Raw genomic sequence first — 26,709 nt, 5'->3', positions numbered from 1 at the left:
TACATGCAAGTATAGCTGTGAACAATTTACAGTAAAAACAAGCCCCAAAAGCAAGCGGCATCTAGGATATGACTCGTTACCTTAATCACAAGAAAAAAGCACAATAATTAGTTTTCAAAAAGCCGCTGATAAAATACGTTCCATAATTATCATTTTTGTTAGTGCCAAGAAGTGATATTTGTCAATTTGCCACTCGCACTTTTGTCACGGAAAAAAATTTAACAGATAATACTGAGTACAACTCGATCTACGTATGTTATTTATCATTATAAGTCTATCATTAGAAGAATACGGGATATCGATCGGCTGCCATCACGATCTGAGTTTCTAACCTGAAACCGAGGAGAAACCGTGGTATATAATTTATGCTGTGGTTCTGTATAATCACATTTGATGTCAAGCTATACAGAACCATAGTACACGGACTACTTGTATTTAACGAACGGAGATTATACGACTACAATAAATAAATAAATAAATAAATAAATAAATAAATAAATGATATAAAGAAAGATATAACCTAATCATAGAATGCATATACTGGGATCACTTGAACTGATGAACAACACTTTGAAGGAATAAAGTGTTTCTATTTGCGACACACTCAAGTATGTTATTCTTCTCACATTTTACAAACTAAGCTCAATAATGTCCACCACAGCCTCTATAAAGTCTGGCCTATTTTTGTTCCAAATCCACAAAAAAATTCACTCATCGTAAAGGTAAAAAATATGCGGGTTGAAATCCCTAAATGATGACGATTCATATTTAAAAATATTTATTTTCACAACAAAGGTATAATAATAATAATAATAATAATAATAATAATAATTATTATTATTATTATTATTATTATTATTATACCTCAGAGTCTCAGTATCGTAACATACGCTGAATGACAAAATCCAGGTATTGGGTCGCGGGACGTGAGTAAAATCTCCTTTACACTGGACGGCGTCCTTTCTGCGTTCTTTGTGCGACCATGAAACTGGCATGGCGGTGGTCGTAGAAAGGAGACACAAGCATCGCTTTGGTTGCAGAAAGAATGCTCAGTGGTCGGCCAGTTGTCGGCATGTAAAGTATTATTTTTTTTTTTTACTCCCAAACGGGGCTGTACTACGGGACGCAGAAAGGACGCCGTTCAGTGTAAATGGGGCTTAAAAAACTAAACAGATGTGGGGATGAAAGATGTCAACCACTGTGGAAAAAATCACGAATATTATTTCTCAGTTTCAGTGTTAGTCTATTTCGCCTTTTGGAAAGTGATTTAGACGGAGTCGTACACTTCGATTTTGATTTAAAAAAAGGAGAGTGGTTCCTTGTATTCTATCGAAGTGATTCTTTTTTTACATTTTCTCTCTTGTATATTCTGTCCTCATAATAGCACTTAACTTAATTTCATAAGGGAATTACTAAAATTCACTAAATCACTGATAGATTTACATTTTGTGCTGTTGCTGTAAGGTTCTACCGCATTTCCATTTAATTCTGAAAGAAGTAGCACGTGCGTGTAACTACAATGTATTACTATATATACAATGAGTATATTTCTGATTGGATTTTCAAGTGAATCAGATTCCATTTGGTTGTTTTACAAATACAGAACAACACAAACTTTCCAGTGGTTTTGTGCTATCTGTCATCAGTGGAGCGATATAACACACTAAGGCTGTATTCCCAGAGCTTTTAGATCTATCTATCCCCGCGGGGAGTTTCCCTAGATTACTGTCAGATAATACGGCTTAAATGTCGTCTAAAGTAGATCGATCTAATCTCTGGAAATGGGGTCTAATGTACGCGGTTATTAGTTTATGGCAAAATCGTTTGCAAATGAATTACCTAACTCTGTACGTCCCTTGCAACAGCAGCAGAAGCAGAAGCGTAATCTATACTGTTAGATTGATGCATGTCGTGTAAAAACAGAAGATCGCGATTAATTATTTAAAGCAATAGAAAAACGTACGATTGCCCATTTAACATAGACAGTTAAACCTTCCCATTTCATCATAACAACTGCATTTATAAACACCAAGTTGTCGTGCCCAATGCATTTAACAACCAGGGAACCACTTTGCAGTCTCAGATACGAGTTTCATCGGATGTCAATGACACAAAAGGTATGTGAACATCAACACTCTGTTGTGACACTCGGTATGTAATTTGTGATTTTTTTTATTTATAGCTCCCTCTCTCTCTCTCTCTGAAGCTGGACAATGCAAGTCCCATAGCACATGTATTTTTGTTTCCTGTTGCATCGAATGCCTCATCGCAAGTACCAGATCTTTTTTTTATTTGACGACTCAATGAACTCATTTTCCGCAATCCACATACTGTATGTACAGAGTCATTTTTTAGTGTTTTGAGCTTATAGCTTATAGCATTTTGTAAAAGTCATTCTTTTAAACTTGACATGTTGTAAAATAAGACTGTACGGGGAAACTAAAGAGGTGCGTGTTTGTTTGTAGAGATGGCAGTGAGGCTAAAAAGTGGAGGTGTACCGTGGATATCCCTGCTGGCGTTAGTGTTCAGTCTGGCAGTTTGCCGAAACCGTAAGTAACATAAAAAGAACATTTTGTTTAGGGTATAGTCTTTTTTTATATCTCCGTTTTTATATCTTCGTGTAAACCAAATTTGTGGTGGATATTGTCACCTATGATTTTCGTGGATTTATAGGGAACTAAAGGCACAGTTTAATAGGCCAAATTATGAGCGCTGGTGAGGTTATTGAATACATACCTGAATATAAATATATAAATATATAAATATAAGGAAAATGTTGATATTGTATTATGAGAATATAAAGTGTATTTGCCTGTTCAATACACTATGATATATGTAGATATTGTTACCGATTTTGGTATTTGTGACACTGTAGGGAACAAAAGACACAGTTCAAAATATGAAATTAGTTGCGCTGGTTTGGAAGTGTTGCTTGAAATAACATGCTGTCAAAATAAGCTTTTCTATTGATATGCAACATAACATTTCGATAATATCTCGATCGATTACAAAGATAGACCCCCTGGCCTATATACTTTTAAGTATATTAAAATAAAAACCTTTAACCTTTAAGGTCGGAAAGACTGAAATCTGAATAAATTGAAACGGTCAGCTGTCCAGATAGATGTCGGGGAGAATGATATGCTGGGGATTCATAAAACTGGTGTAGAGCCGCATTTTGCAACCGGTTGCAAAATGCATTCAGTTGCAAAATGCCGCGTTACAAATAGAGCCGCATTTTTGCAGCTGAACGCATTTTCCAACCAGGAATTTTTTCCTGGTGGCTAAATAGTGTAAAGTTCTATAGAGGTAGAATTAGAATGGGGACGGTGTTGCCTCGGCTAAGTACGCCGACATTCGTCAAGCTTCCCCCTGGTGTGGACAATTATATACATGCATAACCTGTTTCACATTGTTACTTCCTAGACCATCATAGTGCGGAACTTGATACGTCAGAGATTAATAAACCTATCATTTGGGGTTTGCAAAGGCTCTTCCGAATTTTATTGTGACTTGGGGTGTGGTCGTCTCTGGGGGTGGTCTATTATAATTTTTACATCGTATTTTACGATAGGAACATGAAACGTAGCTACATATCATTTTGGATGTGGAAGGGCACTTCGGATTTTTTTTGGGGATGTGGTCCTGGGGGCGGATGAGTCTAATTGACATTGTAATTCCTGCTATTTACCCTTAGACTGAAAAACCTGTCTTTGGGGATGTGTATGGGTCCTTCTGGGTCTTTTTTGTGAAATTGGGTGTGGCCGTCCCTGGGGAGGTTGATTTTAAATTTTACATCATTATTCCTGGCTGCTTCCACCCTTACGCAATTACAGTTAGGAACATGAAACCTTCCATGCTGATAAGCTTACCATTGAGGATATACATAGATTTCCGGGAATGTTAGTATGATATTTCAGGTGTGGCTATCCCAGGGGGTGGGGGTGGTTGATTTTATTTTTCACGTCGTTATTTCTGCCGTCTATACCCTGAAATTTTAAGGAACACGAAACGTTGAGGATTGATGAATCAGACATTTTTAATGAATGTGCATGGGTCCTTGAGAAATGCAGAGAACAGTAGAAGCACATACAGAACTAAACGCCAGCCATATGCATGAATATAGGTCAGGGAATCCAATTAAAAACTAATTCAAGGCCCCACTCAGGAATCCTAGCGTTCAACTGCTAGCTGTTGTGTCTTAACACAAAACAAAAATGTTAATTACCCAAGAGCAGTAATTAACATGTGTGTTTTATGTTAAAGAACAACGGGACTTGGACCCTAGGATTCCTGAGAGTATGGGGTCTTGAATGGAGTTTTTATGGAAGCGTGTAAGGGTCACAACACCAAACAAAACTCACAACACCAACACCAAAAACAAAACTCACAACACCAACACCAAAAACAAACAAACTTCACAACACCAACACCAAAAACAAAACTCACAACACCAAATAAAGAGCGCTTTAAACAAACCTGAGTATCATGTATACCGTATCATATGTCTGCACTATACGACCACTCACACTGTTGGTGTTGTGAGTTTTGTTTTTGGTGTTGTGAGTTTTGTTTGGTGTTGTGACCCTTACACGCTTCCATAAGTTTTAATTAACTTGACCTATATTCAAGAATACGACTGAAGGTCTGTTATCAGGTGCTGTCTGCTAATTTCTCTGCATTTCCCCTTCCTTCCTATAACCCAAAGACCGCCTTTAGATTCACACATCGTACTATAGCTGGGTCGGTCCAACTCTGCGGGGAATCTGACTTAAGTGCAATTAAATCAGCTTCATTGTCTGACAAACTACCAATCACTCCACCACTAGGGACGGCCACACCCCAAGTCACGCTAAAATTCCCATGTAGCCCACTCAAGCACTAATTAAAGACTCATGTTCCTAATTGGAATGGTCTAGGAGAAGATGAAATAAGTACGGTAAGATAATAGTCAACCATCCCCAGGGATGGCTACACCCCAAGACCCCAAGTCACCCAAAATTCTGATGTGCCCAAGCACGTTGCATTTCGATTTCCTTAATATAAGGTCCACCAGAAAATACGATTGAAAGATTGCAGCAACAACCTCCAGGGAGAGCCACACCCATAGTCACAAAAAAGAAAAAAAAATGTGCCTATGCTTACCCCGACTATTTAGTTTCCTCAACCTAAACACCTATAAGTATATAGCAGAAAATATAACGCAAAGATAATAATCAACCACCCCTAGGGACGGCGACCCCCATAGTCAGAAAAATCCGAAGACATGTGCACATGCCTAATGGCAAGTTTAAATATGCCCAACGTCTCATGTTCCTCACTTTAATGGATAGGGGTAGATAACAGTAACAGCGATATAAAAATATACCCCCCCAAAGGACTGCAAAGTCACACTAAAATTCCGAAGAGCCTTTGCATATAGGTTTATTAATTCCCAATGTTTCAGCTTGCGGGTAGATGGCAGAAATTACGATGTGAAAATTACAATCAACCACCCTATGGTACAACCACACCCCATTATTCAAACCGTTTCAGGGACTTACAAAAAAACCTGGTTGCAAAATGCATTGCAGTTGCAAAATGCGGCTCTACAACTGTCATTATGAATGTGAATGGGTCCTTGAAAAAAGAGAAGGGCAGCACACAGCGCTGAACAGCTGAGTGCTTGAATGTAGGACAAGGAATCCAATTAAAAACTGCTCGTTGTGTTCTTGGGGGAGATGACAGAAATTGTGATATATGTATAAAATATAAATCACCCACCTTGGGGGCAGACACCAGATTCAGCCTATTGTGTCAAGGCAACCCCGTTCCCATCCCAATTCTATCTCTGTATTATTTCAAATTGTTCCAGTTACTTTAAAGAAATTGGTTGCTAAATGCGTACTTACAGTTGCAGATTGCATTTTCACGTATTTTGTTGGTTGCAAAATGCAGCTTTACAACTGTCATGTGGAATGACTCTCTAGGCGGTAGTTGCTGTAGTTAATTTACGCTCTTATCTTAAACCAAGTAACAGTGTATCAATTACAAGTGCTCGCGTGAGGTGGAAGCACGAAAGAAATAAGCAATCATATGCAATATACTTGAGACACATGGTTACTTTGCAACTTAACTTTTTAAATTCAGATTCATCAATTTATTCTGTATAAATATCATACTACAAGCCTGTTGATCTCGCAGATCAACCACGTTAATTAGGCTGCTAAACAACAAGTAACCCCCCTCCCCCGAACGCCTTATTAGCAGGTTTCCAAATGCAGACTGTGCCGCAGATAATATTTTCGGGTCAAAAGAGAGCCAGCTAAGTATTTCGGGAACACGTTTGATCACGCCGTGATGGACATTCACAGGTGTAGGACCAGAACAAAGCCCCTCGGAAACCAAGAGACAGACGTAAAGACATTACACTTGCGTGTGTCTTTCCTCATGGAAAAATAGTATTTTCAGAGTGGGATGCGACTTGATCAAGACGACTGTAGTGCACATTTATATGCCTTCTCTGCTTCTTTTTCAACACTATTATCTATTTATTTCTGTTAAATAATTTATTCCTATTTGTTTATTTATCCATCTTATAGTCCAATAACCCACGGGTAAATAATGTTATCATAGCCTGGTTTACCTGATCCAGTAGTTTTACGGCCCATTGTGGTTAGAGGATCTGGGAAGGGAGGGCCCAGGGGATCTGGATCCCCCCTTTTTTCAACGCTGACTGTTATCCCCATAATGTACTGATTTTTCAGAAATCCTGGATCCTCACCTGCATATGCCTGTGTATTGTAAAATTGCTCAAAACATGCATCCAATACCACTTAAGAAACCCTACTCAGTCATGCAAGTAAATTAAAACGTACAGTTTACCTATTTTGGATAATATTTAAAGTACAAAAACATTACATTTCAAAAACGTTATCTCTCATAACGTTGGGCCAACAATAGTTTTTTCACCTTTATCCCATGAAGTAGCAGGCAATATCTTATGTGGATATGAAGTCGCATTTTATCCTATGAAGTCGATTTGTCAGTAAAATCAGGGCATTTATCCAATGAAGTGCATACAGATATGTAAGCATTAGATAAATATTAATATTGTATTTCGGGAAAAATTGAAGTGTTCTTGTGGATTTTATCCTATTTTATGGTGCTGTTGCTGCTTGGATATCACCATAACGACAGCACAACAATCCCATTGGAATATTTTTGCACATCGGGTAGGATTTTTGCAGAGGGTCTATCATTTTGCACATGTTACACACTATACATCAATACCGTTTTAGAAACATACCGGGTACACCGTCGATGTTTTATTGCTTAATACGATTGCCATGAAAGATAGGTATACATCAGTTAGTAAGTGACGGTCTGTATTAAATCAGATAATAATAATCTGCGCCGTAAAAAAAAAAAAAAAAAAAAAAAAAAAAAAAAAAAAAAAAAAAAAATGATACTTACAGGTAATAGTCCACAGAGGAAGGATGAGAATTGACATTGGGCTCATCGGTCTAACTAGTTTTTTGGGCTTTGTTTGACTTGAAAATATTTATATATATTTTAACCATATGTTGTGGCCGGAATTAATCACTTTATTATATTTTAACACAATTGTTTGTTTTCTGGGTTAAGCTTTTAACAAAATAACACCTTCATGCCAAGATTTTACAAGTAAATAACAATCAAAACACGGACTGCCAAAAACATATGGGGCAGAGCAACTATGACCGCATTCCCAGAGATTTAGATAGATCCAACTAGATCGACCTAACTCCCTGGGGGTTCACGCTTAATTTTCCGCGCACGGAAGTTAATTACCTCCTTACAGCTTTTAGTAGGCGGGACAGACATTTTAGCCGGTTAAGCTGACAGTAATCTAGTGAGACTCCCCACGGGGATAGATCGATCTAAAATCTGTGGGAATGGGGTCTATGTTATGACACACGTACTGCCCCGCATAGTTCACGCACTGTTAATTGTACCAGTATGCAAAATGTCGGAGTCATCTATGCAGGCGTTAAAGACATGCACTTTTCAATAGAACATGCATGCTCTATAGCTGCCATAGTAATGGTACATTGTAAGACCTGCCGAAAGAGGACTACCCAATAAAGTAGGTTAAAAGTCACATATTGGAATTTTGATGGAAGAAGGGGTTCATGTGCTACATGTATATGTCTGACTATAAATCCAAACCTACATTTGTCGTTATCCTTAGTGTCTACATTTTAGATTAGTTTTGTTTTCTAAATAAACAATTATCCCACCAGGATTTATTTTGCTGTGTACAACTCCCTCTAGGCATAATTTGTCGCTTTGAAAATTGGGAAAAAGGGTAAGGGGAAGGATAAAAAGAAAGAGGGAAAGAAATAGTTCATTACCGCAAGCTACTTTATCACAGGGGTACATTAGTACCAGTCGGGTCACCGAAGCACACAGGCATCACTTAAAATAATTTGTCTTAGAAGCACAATTTTGTCTTGTAGAAAATTCAAACAAAACTTTCTTTTGACGGTCAGTTTTCCTTTTGCCTCAACATCTGAACAATTAATAAGGTCATGAATCTAAATTAGGTAGGTGGAAAACAGGCAAAAACACTGAATTATTCATTATAAGTTTACGAAAAATTGGGAAATAATTATCAACATTAATTATTTATCGATTATTTGAAAAACATTCTTCATAACATGTACGTAAGTCAATCAAATTTCACAGAAACGTTTAAAATATCAACTCACACCTGTACTAAGCGTGGTACCACCAGTCATTTGCAAAAACTTTCAATGTCAGGGAAGTCAAGATAATGGCCTAATTACAAGGTCAAATCACTTTTCAAGCAAAAATGTCGTTATGTCTTTATTTTATTTACCTAATGTCACAGAAACAGGCTTTAAGATTCCAGTTTTTCCATGTGAGACACTATTACAACTCTTTTGCAAACCTTTTCAAGGTCCCCAGAGGTCAGGAATATTACAAGGTCACAGCATTTTAGAGCAAAGAATCCATGTTATCTATAACTTGGTAAACCAATTGTCAGCGACAGCTCACCCACCCCCTCCTTTTTCTAAACTATCCCGAGAAGGAGCAGTCGTAAACTCCGTCACACATAAAAGCTGGGCAGTTTCTACTGCTCAGATTACACATTTGACGGTAGCATCTACTACTCTGCGTTTTCGCGGCTTAGCCGTCAGCAATCTCACCAGCAGCAATTTTCAGTCTGTTTTTATTTTTATCATAATTTTGTACTATTATTTCCGTCACATTAAATTCATTATTTATTTGATTTATTTTTAACTTGTTGCCTTTTAATCTTCGTTCCATCCTCAACACTAATGTCATTGAAAAGTGTATCAATTCCCTGTAAATGAGGGATCACCAAATATTTGCAAATAATTTTAAAGTTACCAGAGGTCGAAGTTATGATGCAATTACAAGACCATTGTATTTTCAAGCGAAAAAAGCTATAATGTTTATATATCTTAGTAACCCAATTCTTAGTAAGTGAGGCACTGTCAATTATTTGACTGTAACTTCAGAGAACCAGACATGACGTAATTCCAAGGCCATCATGAAATGATAGAAATTGATATCACGGTGATCAAAATACAACCCAAAAGAAAGTTTAAAGGTACATGTGAACCGAGCATCAGTGGAGTGTGGATTCCAAGTAACACATCTAAACCACTTAATTCTACTAGTTTCTTACATGACTCAAATAAATTTGACATGCCTAGGGATAAACTGAATAGATCACTTGATCAGCCATAAAAGAGCTTTAGACTGCTCCTTTCCTTAAATTTTTGGTTGAAAATTTAACCTACTTTCATGACCTACTTTTCTGCCCCATTGACATACAGCATAGAATGCTAGCAGAAAAATCCGTTCAAACATCATTTTCGGGAAAAATTAAACAGTGCCGTTTGGTAATTCTCTTAGTTATACAACTTGAAACTATATGCTGGCATTTGGTCAGTTTTTGTGGCAAAATATTGGCTTTGTATGCATCTTTAATAGAAAAATATACATCTCTATTCTTTATGGAAAGCGTTACCTTTTATAGAACACCCGACCCATTGTGATTAAATGTAGGTACTTCATTCTAATATAGATATTATAGGCATCGACTCTGTTCTTGTCTGTCAAATGATTGACCTAAAATTTTCTAGTCCTTTGTATGTACCAGTATTATCTACTTGAGAGTAACTGCTTGACATTGAAGAGAGGCTTGATAAAACATATTCATTGGCAGCTGGCGTTGTGTGATGCGTTTAAATCAGATTAACAAACGTTAATCTTCACATAAAACATATTCATTGGCACATTTAATCAATAACTGCATTTGGTTGCTTGTACCACCATCAAAGACCAGCCATAGGGGCAGTCTTCTGGGTCTTACGGACGAATGTCAGATTTTCAAGTTCACATTGACTGGTATCTGATTTTTTCTGTCGGAAGACGGTCAAAAATTGACAATGAATCAACAGTTAATTTGGAAGACTGTCAGAATATATCTCTGGATCCGACCCTGCATCTTTGACCACAATAACACACCCTTATAGATGATGCGTGTTCTGGGCGACAAGGCTGGAAGCTGCATGCTTGCCAGTCTCATGGGCTGCACTCTCCAGTATTATTACATGTAGTAGTTCTATGTTCCCATATTACCTGCTAGATCTGGAAACCAGTCTATAGACATGTTCCAAACCCTGGTGGTATTCACCAGGCCTGTTAGGATAGGAGAATGTCAACTCTAATTGGCTCTCACTGCCATCCTTTCTTAGAGGTCATACATTGTGCCCTAGCTTTTGGCCAATGTAATGGGTCTTCCTGTTGTGACGTTGAAAGTGGATATGGGAAAAGCTTTCCACAGAGAACCGTCCAGCCTTTTTTATTTTTATTTTATTTTTTATTATGTGTCTGGCAATGTCTGTCTTTTACGCACCATTCTGCCACAGATTAACAAATTTGTAAAGCACTGCATAGCTCTTTTTACACACTGCAAAACCTACCACTTGCATGCAAAATTTCAAATTCTTTTATGCAGTAGTTGTCGACATATGGATACTTTTTTGACAGGACCATGCTTTGCTAAAGCCAAGCTTTGACCTGCCCAAAGGAGCACTACCCAATTAAATCACTGCATATTACATAATGCAGCAGCTCAACTAACCTGGTATTCAGTTAATTGGTAGCGACACGCCTGACTACACACTTCTCCATTCACATATCTTATTTGACATCGGAGTATTTTGAAAAAAGAACGCATTTTTACATAGGCATACCTTCGAAACTGAAATATTCGATATTAGATGTCAAGTCTGCATATATATATATATGTAATTTTTGCATTTTTGTTTGACAAATGTCTTGGTGACACCGTGTTTATTGCAGGTACAACCGCAAGCCTACTAGGCTTTTGGCCCCTCTCCCAAAACACGGCCGGGGCAGACGAAAGCGGCAAAGGCAATGACGCGGTGCTCAGTAATGTCAAATGGTCGTATCTGAATAACCGTTTCACGTGGATTTACAGCGACGCGCACCTGACCATAGCTAACGAGGGACGATACGTGATGACTGGGTCGTTTAGTATCATAAGTTAGTATCGGAGACTATCTGTTGCAGTTTTCAACACTGTATAGTGTGTTTCTTTGTTTCTTTCTTTCTAGTACTAGAATGTCTTGTAGCCTTTTCTCATTGGGACAAAAAGCGGTACATCGTCACACCTTCATAGACTAACAGTTAAAGTTGATATTAGAAACCGCTTGTTCCAAAAATACACACCGAACGGACATGCATTTTTAATTCTATTTTAAGTATTAAGTTCTTTTGTTTATTGATTTTTTGCATATGGATTCTAGTTGTGATGACGTTGATTTTATAATAATTCAGTGGGGATCAGAATACCCTCTTGGCAACTTGGCAACTTTGTCATTTTCCTATTTGACGGTGGATTTACCCTCTCCATCGACAAAAATGGGTACGCTATTACAGCAGTGATACCGTGTAAGTCCTGTCCCAGGCAACTAGTGACACCTGGTGGGTAAAATAAGAGTTAATTTCAAAAGCAAGTACGGAATGGAATTAAAAAATTAATTTAAAAAAAACCTACACGTGTTGCCTTTTCGCATTTCCGGTGCTTGCTGTTCGTTTTATTTTCTCAGCAATGTTATCCAAAGAAACCAGAAAATACATCATCTGTCTGCTCCACTGCCAGTTTTCAGCTTTACTCTTATTACAACAAATATATAAGCAGTAAAAGAAAAGTTGTAAGATATTAACATTTAATTACACGACAGGTCACCAATGGTAGATACACATATTTTACAAAAATGCGAGATTTATGGCAAAATATTGCGAAGAAAATTATTGCACTGTTTTTTGAATAGGCGCCGCACGTGTAACAGTAGACATACTGTATATGAATTCGTTTCAGGGAATAGTGCGATATTTCCTTTGGATTCCACGCTGTTTTTGACTTACGACGAGCCAAACCAGGTTATGACTCTACGCTACGGCACCAGTACGTCTTCTCTGACTGCAGCAAACTTTACCTCCATTAAAGGACCGTTTGAAATGTCCGGAGACATTATCATTGGTAATGGTGTTCAAATGTTTTTTTTTGTCATACAAACCGACTTGAAAAATCAATATGTAAAGGCAACCAAAATTAACCAAATAGCCTACCATGAAAAGCAAAATAGTTGATTTGTAACGTCATTAAAATTATTTATTGTTTCAATTAGTCAGGTAAATGGGGTAAGCTGAACAGGTGTGTGTTTGTTTTGTTATGTTTCAATTTGTTTGTTTGTTGGCTTGTTAATTTTTTGTTTGTTTTCACTCAGCCACGCATCAAGTCTATTTCACATGCAATCACTTATTCACAGGTGGGGAATATACGGGGAACTGCGGAGAACTTTCGTCCAATAGCCGTTTTAAGGGATCCGTGAGATGCGTGTTTTTATTTGATACATTGATTAGTACGTCCGACGCGACCAATGCCATGGATAAATGCATTGCACAAGACTACGAAGGTGAGTTTCTCTCTCTTTCTCTTTCAAATACACGTATTCACGTTATAGTTTATACCCATACAGCGCCTATGTTTAACTTATTCCAAATAGTTTTTGATTAATACTAGTTTATTCCATCCTTGTTCATTATCGTTAAAAATAACGTGAAATTTGACATTCATTCCAATACAAAAATTACAGTGATGGGACAAAAACAGAACAATTTTGTCCTGTGAAAGTCCGTACACGTACTGGACTTTAATAAAAATTAATTAAAACAAATTTTAGAAAGTTAATAATCAGTGCAGCAACACTATTAAATTATGTCAATATTCAGACTCGGTAGACCAGTGTGCCAGTGGGCCGTGCCAAAATGGCGGGACCTGCAAAGACGGGCTGTTTTCCTATTCTTGTACCTGCGTTTCTGGATTTAGCGGAACCACCTGCGAATATGGTAGGTAAACTGAACGCACACACACACACACACATAAACACGCACATGACTAAAAGGTATGGTAACACAGCAAACAATGCCACCTGTTTAAAATAGCTTATTAGGAAAATAAAATCTGGATTGGTGCTAGTTAATTCATTTATTGATATAACCATCTTTAACAATGGAATAAAACATAAAATTACAAGGCGTTAAAAAGACTGTAAAGGTACATATAAAGTAATAAGTTGAAAATCTTTTCAGAGTTATCTGTCCTGAGATTGTTTGTTCTTATAATTTATCTAAACTGAGCCCTTTAGTGCTGGATTCAGGGAATAAAGAGTGCAACTTGCCACAATACAGATTCTTTTAAGTTTTTTTTTGCATTGGGGTTGCCTCTCGTACTGCTTTCCAAATCACACCCAAAGCATATTTTAAGCACATTTAAAAGTGGGCGTTTCTATTATAAGAGCACCACACAATAAGTTTTATTTTATAAATTGCTTCATGAAAAAAGTTGTACCGAAATATGCAGAATCAGTTTTTGCATTGTTGTTTGCCTGCCGTGCACTGCTCTGCCAATCATACATAAAGCATATTCTACAACACTTAAGTCTGTCCTGTCGAATATATAGGTCAACCAATGTTGGAACCGCTATGTCGCAGTGTCTTGCACGACCTTTATGCAGTGATGGATTTAGAGGGGGGGGGGGTCAGGGGGGGGGGTGGGTCCTTCCCCCCCCCCTTCGATTTTTGGTCCCCTATTGAAGTTAGAAATGTTGATATTGTATTAGGAGAATATAAAGTGTTTTGGCCTGTTCAATCCACTGTGGTAGATATTGTTTCCGATTTTGGTTTTCGTGACATTGTAGGGAAACTAACGACACACTTCAAAAGGTCAAATTATATACGCTGTTAGGAAGTGATGCAGCATGTGTTTAAGGGACCATTCCCAGACCCTGTCGTACAGACTGTGGATCGATCTATCTCCAAGGGGATTCTCGCTAAATTGCAATCAATTTAAGCGGCTTAGATATCTGTCACGCCTACTGAAGCTGCTACAGTGTAGGAGGTAATTAATTATCGTTCAGCAGCTTCAGTAGGCGTTTCAGACATCTAAGCCGCTTAAGCTGAAATATACATTGATATATTTTAGCAAAAATTTTAGCACGAGTTTAGCGATTTTGGCGCGTTGTTTTTTATTTGGTACAGTGGATACTGCAAATCTGATTATGTAAACAGCAAAATACACCGGGTGGTTTCCAAATTTTGCAGATACATGCATTTCAAAGTCAACATGGTAGTGACATAATCCGTGTAGTTTGTTAACTTTGGATACTCTTAAGTATGTTCTCTGTATTTTATAAATTACTAAATTCATACGAATACGTAAATGTTAGGAAAATGTTGATATTGTATTTATTTAGACTACATGTAGACGCTGATCCTGAAAAGAGGCTTATAAACTAACTTGTATTTCCTCGGTGATCTGTACTCGGTTTGACACTGGATTATGATGCATGACGGTTTATTTCAGGGTGGGCGTCCTATAAAACCAATGGGTCGTGACATTGATACAGGGCGCTAAAGTCAGCGAAAGGTGCAAAAATGGACATTTTAGTCTTGTTGTCAATATTTTATTGGTGATTACGTAATTTCACAAGTGACTTGTATCCCGAAAATCTCAGAATCAACCAACAATATTACTTTCAATATGATAAATGATTTTGAAGGTTAAGGAACAAACAATCTTTGCAGAATCATAATTGAAACTTGCGGTAAATTTACTGTGTTGGTGGTCTCTGGTCGATCATATTTCTCTTTATAGTGCACTGAAAATAATACAATTTGTCCTGTCCATTAAAAGTTATATTTGTCATATGAAGCAACACTCCAATAAATGCCGTAATGCTGCCCATCACATATCGAAAATAACAGTTCTGGATCATCAATGAAGGGCAGCATTAAGGCATACAATGAGTGCAACTTCTTATGACGGTTATATAATTAGAAATACCTTTTCATAAACAGGGCAAATTATACTACTCTCAGTGCAATATATAGAGAAATATGATCGCCCCCAAACCACCAACATAATAAATTTGCCGAAATAGTAAAGAAAATAATATTTTTCAATTGTGATTATGAAAAGAAAGTTTGTTCTTAAACCTTCAAAATCACCTATTTGATTGAAAGTATTCTTTATTTTTCGCACCCCGTGTCAAGTATAGATTACCGAAGAAATAAAACCATTTTTCAGGCCCGAAGCATCTAGCTTATATGTTGGCCTTTTTTTCTAGCTACACAGGTAACCTGTAAGCTACAGGTTTTCAACAGAAAGTTGTCCGTTGATAATAGATATCAGTCAAAGTAAAATTTATTTTATTAAATCAAATTGAAATATTATCAAATTTATATAGGCTTTCGGAAGCACTTCTCTTTAATCTGTCGCGAATTGACTTTTTTTTTTACGCTCGTCGTGACCATAAAAACTCCTCAAAACTGTTTAAACCCCTTTTACACTGGGCGGCGTCCTTCTGCGTTCTTTGTGCGACCATGAAACTGGCATCGCTGTGTTGTCGAAGAAAGGAGGCACAAGCATCGCTTTGGTTGCAAAATTTATGCTCAATGATCGGCCAGTATCATTATTGTTAATCTTAAACGGGGCCTTACTACGGGACGGAGAAAGAACGCCGTGTAAAGGGGGGGGGGGGGGGGGGGGGTAGCAAAGGTGGCTGCACGATCATTTGACACCTGCACATTCGTTGATGACCTTTGGAAAAAGGGCGGTTATTACAGCTCATTTTAAACCCGCATTTTGTTGCAGTCAAAATTTACACGGGTCGTCGGAATAAAGTTTTGCCAAAAGCGTGTATCTATAGGAACAGTTTTATTAACTTAAGCCCTTGATGCTTGACATTTTTGTTCCAGTTGAACGCTGTCCTCTTCCCGCAACGCCTGCCAACGTCTGTCAGGTGGTCGGCGGTTTACACATAGGGGACAATATCACCTACACGTGTGTTACTGGTACCTCGCGGACAAAGGGCGACCTCGTGCGGGTGTGTCAGGATAACGGGACATGGAGCGGCCAGGAGCCCGTATGTGGTATGCATAACGTAGTTCATGTCCCTTTTTTTATTATTCTTTTATCACAATGAACACGTATGTGAGGCCAGTGATCAATGTTTTGAGTTGATTTAGCCATGAGAGACACCTTGGAACCTGTGGAAATAATTCATTGTGTGGCTGAATTGCGTAGGAGAAAGACAGTAAATGGGAATGGCGGTTTAGCCTCTCCCCTCTTTTTCCAGTCGCATCTGCCGTAAGCGAAAAAAAGCTAGGGAGGTGGGGGAGGGGCGGGGTTGCTACAGAGTATTCCCCTTTCTTCGCATTTCTTTACTACACCCGCTTCAAATCCATTTGTTTTTGAAATTAATTAAGTCTAATAAACTAGAGTATAGTTGTGTACATTCCATGGAACGCTTACAGATTACTATTATCAGTTACTACTATATTTAAATATCAAAATCACTCAGTCAGTTGAAAAAATACTAAAACCGCACCTTCTTTTAATATATGGTCTTACACTTGACCTGTTTATCCGTCCCTTACAGTTCGTAATAAATGAAACGAAACTCTGTGTCTTTTCTTCAGGGTACATTATTTGAAACTGTTTGGTGGTACCTGTATGTGGTCGGGTTAAATGGTGATGATTTGCTTGTCTACTGGCATAATGCGCATATTTACTGTTACATTTTAATGTAGAGAGCTACAGCATCGAGGTTGCGTGCGAACAGAAGACAGCAGCACCACGGTGTCCCTCTAACCATGTCATCCATATTGTGGACGCTTTGTATGGCCGGACCAACAATTTGACGTGTAAGCACACTGCTATGTCCAACACAGGCTGCAACGCCAGCAATTCCTACAGCGTTGTGTCTGAAGCATGCGAAGGTCAGCAGTCCTGTTCTGTGGTAGCAAATAGGTCAACATTCGATCAGGATCCTTGTGAAGGAACCTTCAAGTACCTACAGATTAACTATAGTTGTCAAGGTAAACAGGCATGTTGGTAAACCCGACCAGTGGCGTATTTAAGGGTGTTGTCAGGGGGGTCCTGATCCCCCCCCCCCTTCGATTTCTGAAAAAAAAAAACACTTGTTGAGTCACAGTTCTAAACCGTACCGAATGGCACCGTTCTCCCTCTAAAATATCAAAAATGTTCGTGCCCTTTCAGCGGGCCCCAAACTCTACGGCTATTTTTTGTTTGTTTGTTTTGTTAAGATTTGTGTATTAATGCACAGCAAGCACTCAAGACAAAAGTAGCCAAAAATCCGAACATTGGTCCAGTTGTTGAAGCCTACCAATGGTAGAGACAGTTCAACATGAACGTTGCTGGGCTCCAGCATGCTAGAAAGCAAGTGACGTCCTCCATGGAGAGCCTCTGGTGTTTGCTCTCCAGAGTGGTTCTTGCCTCACTGTGTATGTCATAACGTAATCATAAACAGTTTATACCCAACTTTAAGCTTAATACGTGTATGCAAGTAAGTGCTAGCTTTTTTCTTCATTAAAGTCAAGCATTTGTTTTTAATGGAATGCTTTATAATGCTTTGGTTAAAAAGGGCAAAGCACCGTGTCGTAATGGCAAAGCCTTTGGTAGGGGCAAAGCGAGATGAACACATTCTTAATCGGCCCTTAAATATCATGTAAAAATAGTTGAAAAAATCCCCATCTTATATTGACATTAATTTTTCTAATTCAGCACAAGCAAGATACCAGCTAGGCTACTCCTTTCATATCGTCGAAGATAATCTCACGTGGTTCGAGGCAAGAAGGCGTTGTAAAAGTCAACACCATGGCATGTTGGCAGAAATTCACGACCAGTACATGAATGATTTTATCTCAGCCATCATAACAAAGTTTGATATTGAATTCTGGATAGGAGCAAGGAGAGAACAATTTACTGAGCATTGGCAGTGGTCGTCAGGTAAGACATTCGAAATAAAACATGTAACTGGTAGGCAATTATAGGCCCTTGCGATTAAGACTGATACAGAGACAGACAGGCGTACTGGCAGGCAGGTAGACAGATGGACAGACAGACGGAAAGACAAGCAGACAGACGGAAGTACAGACAAACAAACGGCCAGATAATTTTACTCAAATTTCTTCATTAGGTATACCGATTGGGTGAATTAAAATCTCAGAATGTTATATCCTCATTTATAGATTTAAAACTAAAAACGCTTTACCAGTATCAGTATCAGTTCAGTGAGAGCCACATCCTTGGATTAAAAACATTTATTTCCCCTAGGGAATAATGTTGAAGAGGTACATTGGGGCCCAGGCCAGCCAGATTGTGTAAAAGGGAGGCTCTGCGTTTCTTTAAAGTTTAACGACGGAAAGTGGAGTTGGCAGAACTCCCCCTGCAATGTGACCAAGAATTATATTTGCATGCGCCAGCATTGTAAGTAATTTGCATGTTGCCATCGTGATTTGTATGCAATCTTGAATTGATTTTCTAGGTGTAATTACATTAGAACTATCCCAACCAGTCTGGGAATATGCATTTTTCTTTCTTGTATACCCTGTAATACAGGTTGGATTCTCGGTTGAATATGGGAAATGAAAAATATTCTCGATTGTGACTTGGGCATTTGTATGAACAAACAATATGTATTTACAAAATAAATACCAGCATACATTATTTTTAGATTGTTATTCAACAATACAAGCAGGCTACCGGAACGATGGGTTTAACCTACGTGAACTGTTCACGACAAACGTTCATGAGTGCGAAAAAGAATGTCTTCGTGACATCAGATGCAAGGGTGCCACTTTTAACATACCCATACTACGTTGCTATTTACATCATAAGACAGACAATGTAGTTCCTGGAGATAAGCATTATTTCATTAAGAAACGTTGTGGTAGGTATCCCATAATTAATTGGTCATTTAGCAGCCTCCGAATGGCGGAAAACTTCAAAATTGTATTATGGTCTTGTAAAGACAGCTAAATACTCACTCTGTATCGATACCTTAGTGTGATTGTATTGTACATTTGGTTTGTATAAACATTTTTTAATGCAAGTTATACAGCCACTGATGACATTAAAAAACTGCGGTATATTTCATTAGCCATTTAGTAGCCGTTGAAAACTTAAACCAGTAGAATAAAAACATATGCACACGTCAAGACAGCTAAATACTCTCTCTGTTGCCCTCTCTCTCTCTCTCTCTCTCTTTCTCTCTCTCTCTCAGTAGCACGGCATCTACTTACACGCAATAGTATTGTGCATTCGTTTTATACATATATTTATATTGATGCGTTTGTTATGTACATATACTGTAAATAAACATAATAATGTTATTCTTGTTGATGACGCACCATGATGATTACATTTTCAGATTATTTTGCATGGGAAACCAATGATGACATTCATTACTGTAACGACCGTCATTGTTACTGGCTCAAATCTGGTGACAACACAAGTAATCCCCAGCAATTTTGTCAGGATACGGATGGAGAGGTTCTTACTGGTAGGTCGATATTTTTAAATGTCACAAATAATTTTTTCCAGCTGACTGCTCTTTAATGAAATTTCGCAATTTATTGCACGTAAGGGTATTAGAATAGTTGATGTTCTTTTTCAAGATGGGAAAATTCTAACCAAAAGCTGAACTGTGTCAAAAGCTTGAGCGTCAAAGTGTGCTTGATTTTACATGCTTAATTGGGATATGTTGCAGTTTATAAACAGTTTTCAAAAGACAGAATATACATCCCTTCCCAGTATTCAATAAACGTTTTAGATATGGCACTTATGAACGTGGCGAAAGGTATTGGGATATTTTATCTATTCCATCACCCCCACCCCCCCCCCCCAAAAAAAAAAAAATGGCACATGAAAGAAAATGAAACACAAGTTAAAGTAAAAATATTTCCTACACATATGTACATCACAAATGTTCCCTCGCCACAAAAGAAACGGAACTTCTCGGTATGCTTTCAGTATAGAATTGTTTTTATAATTTAACCAGCTTAGCAAAACTTGGTCAAAGAATGGTATCAGGATGTTAGAAAAATGCTTTTTTTTTGTGGAGAGTAGAGGAAAGATTTAATACAACAATTGCTTTAAATGCAAAATAATTTTATACTGAATATAAAAAACCGGGCACTGTTATTACAACACCGAAGACGTGACAGTGTATGGAAAACTGGTTGATCAACATCGGTTTTACTCTTCCAGGTGGGAATTCATATTGTTTCCAGCTGACTGCTGATGGTACATTTCAACTATGGCATTGTGACCAAAACCACAAGTTCGTTTGCGTTTATGGTACGTTTTGTGATAACCATTAAAGTACGGTATATTACATTTCCTGTTATGCTCACGTTTTATTTAAATTATACTTAAGCGTGAAAACAAATAATAAACACAGACGTTCTGGTCACTGACCTTATTACCTGTCCTGATCAAGAGGTTTGCTATTGAACACATTCAGTGCTTCCGCTGGTATTTTTTTCTCGCGTACGCCTTATGGTTTAAGTAATAAGTTACTAACATGCATGCAGTGCATTGAAGTAGAGACTATCAAGATTTTTTCATGCTGTAGATTATGGCGTAATCAATTTCCGTGTAACGAAAATGCACAGATCCTATTTATCAATGTTCGGACGATTGGGTAGAAAATCAATCATTGCATTTACGTGCTAATATACAACCTAAACGTCATCCACATGGTTGACGCCACGATGCCGATCGTATTCATTTTCAGACAGATACAATACCGCAAGAGCATGTCTACAAGATAATCTTACCATCACGTGTCCGGTTAACTCTACCATTCATATAGTGGACGCCTTGTACGGAAATGAGCTACCAGGGCCCCTGTGCACGTCTTCAGGCACCCAGAAAAATTCTATTACAGCCTGCTATTTGACCCAAAATTACCAACAAGTTGTCGAAGTGTTTGAGAATGCTACCTCCGGGTCTATATCATTAATGGATTCATCATTCCACAATGAATGCCCTGGATATTACATGTACCTTGAAGTCAAGTACACCTGTGTTTTAGGTATAGTAAATATTAATGTTAATATTAATATTAATGTGTCAGAAATGGTAGTCTGCTGGGAACCGCAGTCCGTTCCCAGTTACTTTGTACAGTTGACATTCGTCCCATAAACTAAACCAAATACTCCGACTAACCCTAACCTGTAACGTTTAATGGGATCTCGGACTTCCATTCCTAGGACTACCATTACTTGGACTACAATTTACAGCATAAACATTTCTTCGACTGTCATTCTTAGGAGCCATTCCTGTCTTGTTGTACAGGATTGCGCGCTCACTTTTGCAATGACACATTTTTAATTTATTTTGTTTTGACCCCCCCCCCAAAAAAAAAAAAAAAAAAAAAATCAACCATAGCTATGCAGTGACTGTTTGAAACACGCCTAAGAACATTAAGCATTACAAAAGCAATTTTTTGGATTGGTGTTTTTTTCATTGATTATCCTGTATGGCATCAAGTTGATTGGTTTGTTAGTCTTAATTATACGGGGGTATATGTAAATATATATATTTTTATAGTGCTGAATTCTTTTTCACTCTGATTGACATGTATCTTAGGAGAAAAATCTATCTATAATCATATGCACAATAAAAGAAACTTTTTCTAAATTCAGAGTGAAAGTATTTTAAAATGATATTTCTGTTTGGTTTGTTTGAATTTCAGGAACATATAATACCAGCAGATGTGACTCCGTGGCAAACAGCGACAGCACCACCAGTCAAATCCCAATTTCCAGTGTCTCTGACACCCAGCCTACACTCACCGAGACCACGCCCGCAGTCAGTGAGACCACTCCCACCGTCACTGAGACCACGCCTACAGTCACCATAGTCACCAAGACCACACCCACCGTCACCGAGACCACGCCCACAATCACTGAGACCACGCCCACAGTAACCGAGACCACGCCCGCAGTCACCGAGAACGCGTCTCTCGTCACGGAGACCACGCCTACAGTGGACGAAACAACGCGGAATGTCACCGAAACCATAACAAGAGCCGGCGAAACCACACCACCTGTCACCAGAAATACACCACCTATCAACCAAACCACGGCTACAGTCGACGAAACCGCATCTCAAGCCAACAAAACCATCCCGATGTTGACAGCAGCTCCGCTAAGCTCCGCTTACTCTACGTCCTCCGACTATGAAACCACGACTTCCGCCGTTGAAATCACGCCAACCTTTACAGAAGTCACGCCCAACGTCTCTGTGGCCAGCTGTGCCCTGCCTTTTGCGGTTGACTCTCTGTCCGTCCTGAACATATCCAAGGCTAATCTTTCTGGAGCTCCCCTAGCGGACACAGAATCTTTCGATTCAATGAGTAACAAGATCATGTTCAGTGAAAACACCACGCTGATGGCCCGGTGCAAAGACGGCTACAGGTTTAATGATAAAACAAGAACAAAGGCGTTGACATGTTCCCAGAACGGCACGTGGAGACCGGATACTTGTAAATGTAATTATTACACGTTTCATCAACATGGCAGTTCAGCAACATGAAATTAAGAGGGGTGTGTCTACATGTAAAGCATCATTTAGACATGATGACAGACATGCATCTTAATCAAGAAGTCCACAAAACAAAAACAAGTGCGTTGATTACGAAAGTATTAGTCATGGTTGTCTTTCAATCGATTAAGTATTGGTTTTAAACGGTAATTTATCTTTACAGTGGTCACCTGTCCAACTTATCAGTTACTGAACTCTTCAAGCGTGGATGTAGAACCCTACAACAGTACAAGCTATGGCACCAAGATTCGGTACTGGTGCAGAGACGATAAAGTGTTTTCCACGGGGGGGCGCCAGCGGGTAGCCACGTGTTATGGCCACGGCCAATGGGAGCCTGAGCTGATGGAATGTTACAGTTGAGTAACATTTATAATTGAAATAGTTAGATGTGTTTCCATTTTATCGTATTTGTGGAAACATTGATATATATATATATATATATATATATATATATATATATATATATATATATATATATAGGTGTGCTAGTAATTAAAACAAGTATAATACCATGTACTAGTACATTTGTATAATCCTGTATTAACGGTTTCCTGAGATGTATAATGAAGTGAAATTAGACGGTAAAAATCCAGTATCGACTTTAAGAACAATTAATCTTTATATGAATTGTTCTTCAGAACACTTCATAGGGAGTTCATTCAAATTATATATTAAATTGTATATTTACATATTCTTTAATTTCACAGACCAATCTGAGGTGAAGAGCGCATTTGCCATGCCAAAGCCTTCAAGGAAAACGACACCACCCAAAGAGTCACCACAGGGACCGGTCTACGGTATCACAGGTATTTTGTTTTTGCTATTTCTCGCCGGCAGCGTCGTTTTCTCAGATTGCTTATCTATTGATCGACACACAAGACCCATGCGAAGAAACCTAAATTGCTTCTGGAAAAGGCACCGACGATTGAAGCGCAACGCCGTGCACGCCGTTAGGTGGGTCGAGGAGAGAGCGATTGAAAAAGGTCCAAGTAAAGTGATTGAAGGAAGTGATAATATGAAGTTCAGAAAGGCAAGAGGGGAAAGGAGAAGAGGACAAACCGGAACCGGAAGTGGGATTGAAGGTGAGACTGCTGGGAGAGCTGGTGGGGCGGGGTACTCACTGTCCAGACAGTAGGGTTCAGATTCAGATTCATTTACTGATATACACCTGCAGTAACAAGTTAGAATCGTGGATGAAGGGTACAAACTGCGTCGTAAAATAAATGAATAAATGACACAAATATATCATTGATAAAGGACACTTGGGCTTTATATATGTACATGTAGAGAGCACTAGCTCTACTCATACATGTACATGTAGCGGCGGGGGTGAAGGAGTGAAGGGGGTGACCCCAACCTTATATGTGGGTATAAGAAGAGACGTATAGGCAGTGTTTACGGGGAATTGCGCAAATAACGTATAGAGGATAGTTCAATAGTTTGATGCATGTATAATAGTTGATTCATTATACAATTTATCGAGACTTTTTGACCTATAAGGTTTTAAAAAATTAAAGGGATAGCAACTCTTTATACGAGAAAATATAAATAAATATATTGTAAACAACTCATAGAAATACAGTAAATTCTATTTTCCACCAAAACGGTAGAAATCGCAATTATTCTGGAATCTCTGCTTGCCAATGGACCACATGGCCTTCATAGATGGCTAATTTTCGAAATCTCAGATATAATAAGATATCATTACAAAAAAAAAAAAAAAGAAGAAAAAAAGAAAAAGAAACATCTTTATCGAAAAAGATTCGTCAACCACTGTTAGGTTTGGGAAAATTGTCGTTTACCCCAAGAAAATATTTGGTCAAAATGAACAGCTGTTATCCTTTTTTATTACTTAATGTGCATTAGTTTAATACTTGTTTAAGAATTAATTAATCAGAATTTATTGAGATCTTCTTACGAAAATGTTTTGAATACTTAATCACTTAATGTACTTTACTTTAATGAATGTGTCAGAATTAATTATTGAATTATTGAATTCTTTTTATGAATTAGTTTTTGACGTTGTTTGTGATCTTTCGATTATCTGAAGTTGAGTAAGTTGTAGTTACATACTTTAATTTTGTGTATTTTAATATAACGTATCCTTATCGTACATTTTATATAGAGACATTAATGTGGAATATTTTTCTTTGGTTACAAAAAGGTAGAAATCCTAATTATTCTGGAATCTTTGCTTGCCAATGGACCACTTGACCTCCATAGTTGGCTTCTTTTTGAAATCTCAGATATAATAAGATATCATTACAAAAAACAAACAAACTTTTTCGAAAAAGATTCGTTAAGCATTGTTAGGCATGGCAAAATTATTGTTTAATTACCCCAAGAAAATCTTTGGCCAAAATGAACAGTTCCTATCCTTTTTTTAATTACTTAATGTGCATTAGTTTAATACTTGTTTAAGAATAAATCAATCAAAAATTTATTGAGATCCTCTTACGAAAATGTTTTGAATACTAAATCACTTAATGTACATTACTGTAATAAATGTGTAAGAATAAAATATTAAGCCATATTTATTGAATTCTTTTTATGGATTAGTTTTGACATTGTTTGTGATCTTTCGATTATCTGAAGTTAGTAAGTTGTAGTTACATACTTTAATTTTATGTATTTTAATATAACGTATCCTTATCGTACATTTTATATACGGACATTAAAGTGGGATATTTTTCTTTGATTACAAAACGGTAGAAATCGTAATTATTTCTGGACTTTGTGCTTGCCAATGGACCACATGACCTCCATAGATGGATACTTTTTGAAATCTCAGATATAATATCATATTATTACAAAAAAAGAAAAACTATTACGGAAAAGATTCATCAACCATTGTTAGGTATGGGAAAAATGCAGTCTACCCCAAGAAAATCTTTGGCCTAGTATAGATAAAAAGATAAACCTTCCCTGAATTGAACCCGTGCCGCCTGGGTGAAAACCAGGAATCCTAGCCACTAGACCATACCGGACTACACATCCCCTTGCTAACTATCTGGGTTTCATGTCTGGGATCATTTCAACTCCAAAGATTAGAGGGAGATGGCGATTTTTTTTGCAAAATTCCTCGCTTAATTCTCCGTCTGTCGTTTTGCAGGTGCTCCATTTAACCCAGCGCCTATCGAACTAGACAGATGTAGAAAAACACGTTTTAATTCATAGCATCAAAAACATTTCTTCAACATTTAAAATTGGAATCAAAGGAACTGCTTCCGGTACGGGGAATCGAACCCGGTTGGCCTGGGTGAAAACCAGGAATACTAGCCACTAGACCATACCGGACTGCGTATTCTACTCACTAATTATATATAGTTTATTCCTGGGATAATTTCAACGTACTCCAGAGACTAGGAAGGAGATAGCGAAAAAAATTTTTTTTGCAAAGTTCCTCCCTTAATTTCTCTATCTAACGTATTACAGCTGTTCCATTTAATCGAGCACTATCAAACTAGATTTGGGTAGAAAAGCACGTTTTAATTCACAGGATCAAAAATCTTTATCCAAAATTTAAATATCACAAACCCGGACCGCTTGGTTGAAAACTAGGAATCCTATCCACCACCTGTAGACCGTACCAGAGATACTTGTCATATGGAAATCATAAATACTCTTCGTATGGGGCTCTAAATTCCACTATAAATACATTATAAAAGAAATATATAGACACA

General features: G+C 37.8%; 1 protein-coding gene and 1 long non-coding RNA gene across 3 annotated transcripts; both read left to right on the top strand.

Annotated features, from left to right (window-relative positions):
* The first annotated feature begins 2,004 nt into the window (after nucleotides 1–2,004).
* Nucleotides 2,005–11,750, top strand: LOC147759871 (uncharacterized). Its single transcript, XR_015331000.1, has 3 exons — nucleotides 2,005–2,117; nucleotides 2,466–2,549; nucleotides 11,386–11,750. It is a non-coding gene; the product is annotated as an uncharacterized LOC147759871 (long non-coding RNA).
* Nucleotides 11,751–12,464: 714 nt separating this feature from the next.
* On the top strand, nucleotides 12,465–25,547 carry LOC106161639 (uncharacterized). Of its 2 annotated transcripts, XM_086995018.1 has the most exons (14): nucleotides 12,465–12,589; nucleotides 12,879–13,025; nucleotides 13,342–13,458; nucleotides 16,369–16,542; nucleotides 17,203–17,490; nucleotides 18,197–18,421; nucleotides 18,749–18,901; nucleotides 19,149–19,364; nucleotides 19,845–19,976; nucleotides 20,684–20,773; nucleotides 21,213–21,512; nucleotides 22,176–22,973; nucleotides 23,190–23,381; nucleotides 23,734–25,547. In XM_086995018.1, exons 1-14 carry the CDS (start codon nucleotides 12,493–12,495, stop codon nucleotides 24,159–24,161), a joined length of 3,357 nt encoding a protein of 1,118 aa, XP_086851144.1. In that variant the 5' UTR covers nucleotides 12,465–12,492; the 3' UTR covers nucleotides 24,162–25,547. The 2 variants fall into 2 exon arrangements, with proteins under 2 accessions (XP_086851144.1, XP_086851145.1); XM_086995019.1 differs by lacking the exon at nucleotides 17,203–17,490.
* Nucleotides 25,548–26,709: the final 1,162 nt, after the last annotated feature.

This window comes from Lingula anatina, chromosome 9 (assembly GCF_051362555.1).
Source record: "Lingula anatina isolate TDL-2025a chromosome 9, LinAna3.0, whole genome shotgun sequence".
Classification (NCBI taxonomy): Eukaryota; Metazoa; Brachiopoda; class Lingulata; order Lingulida; family Lingulidae; genus Lingula; species Lingula anatina.
The sequence above is the reverse complement of the archived record's forward strand: the minus strand, read 5'-3'. Positions and strand labels throughout refer to the sequence as shown.

Bases quoted from the DNA above. Each gene is read 5' to 3' on its own strand.
- LOC106161639 (XM_086995018.1), top strand. From the start codon at position 12,493: ATGACTCTACGCTACGGCACCAGTACGTCTTCTCTGACTGCAGCAAAC. The intron at 13,459-16,368 runs GTAGGTAAACTG...TTTTTGTTCCAG, and splicing joins CGGAACCACCTGCGAATATG to TTGAACGCTGTCCTCTTCCC. The intron at 18,902-19,148 runs GTAAGTAATTTG...CATTATTTTTAG, and splicing joins TATTTGCATGCGCCAGCATT to ATTGTTATTCAACAATACAA.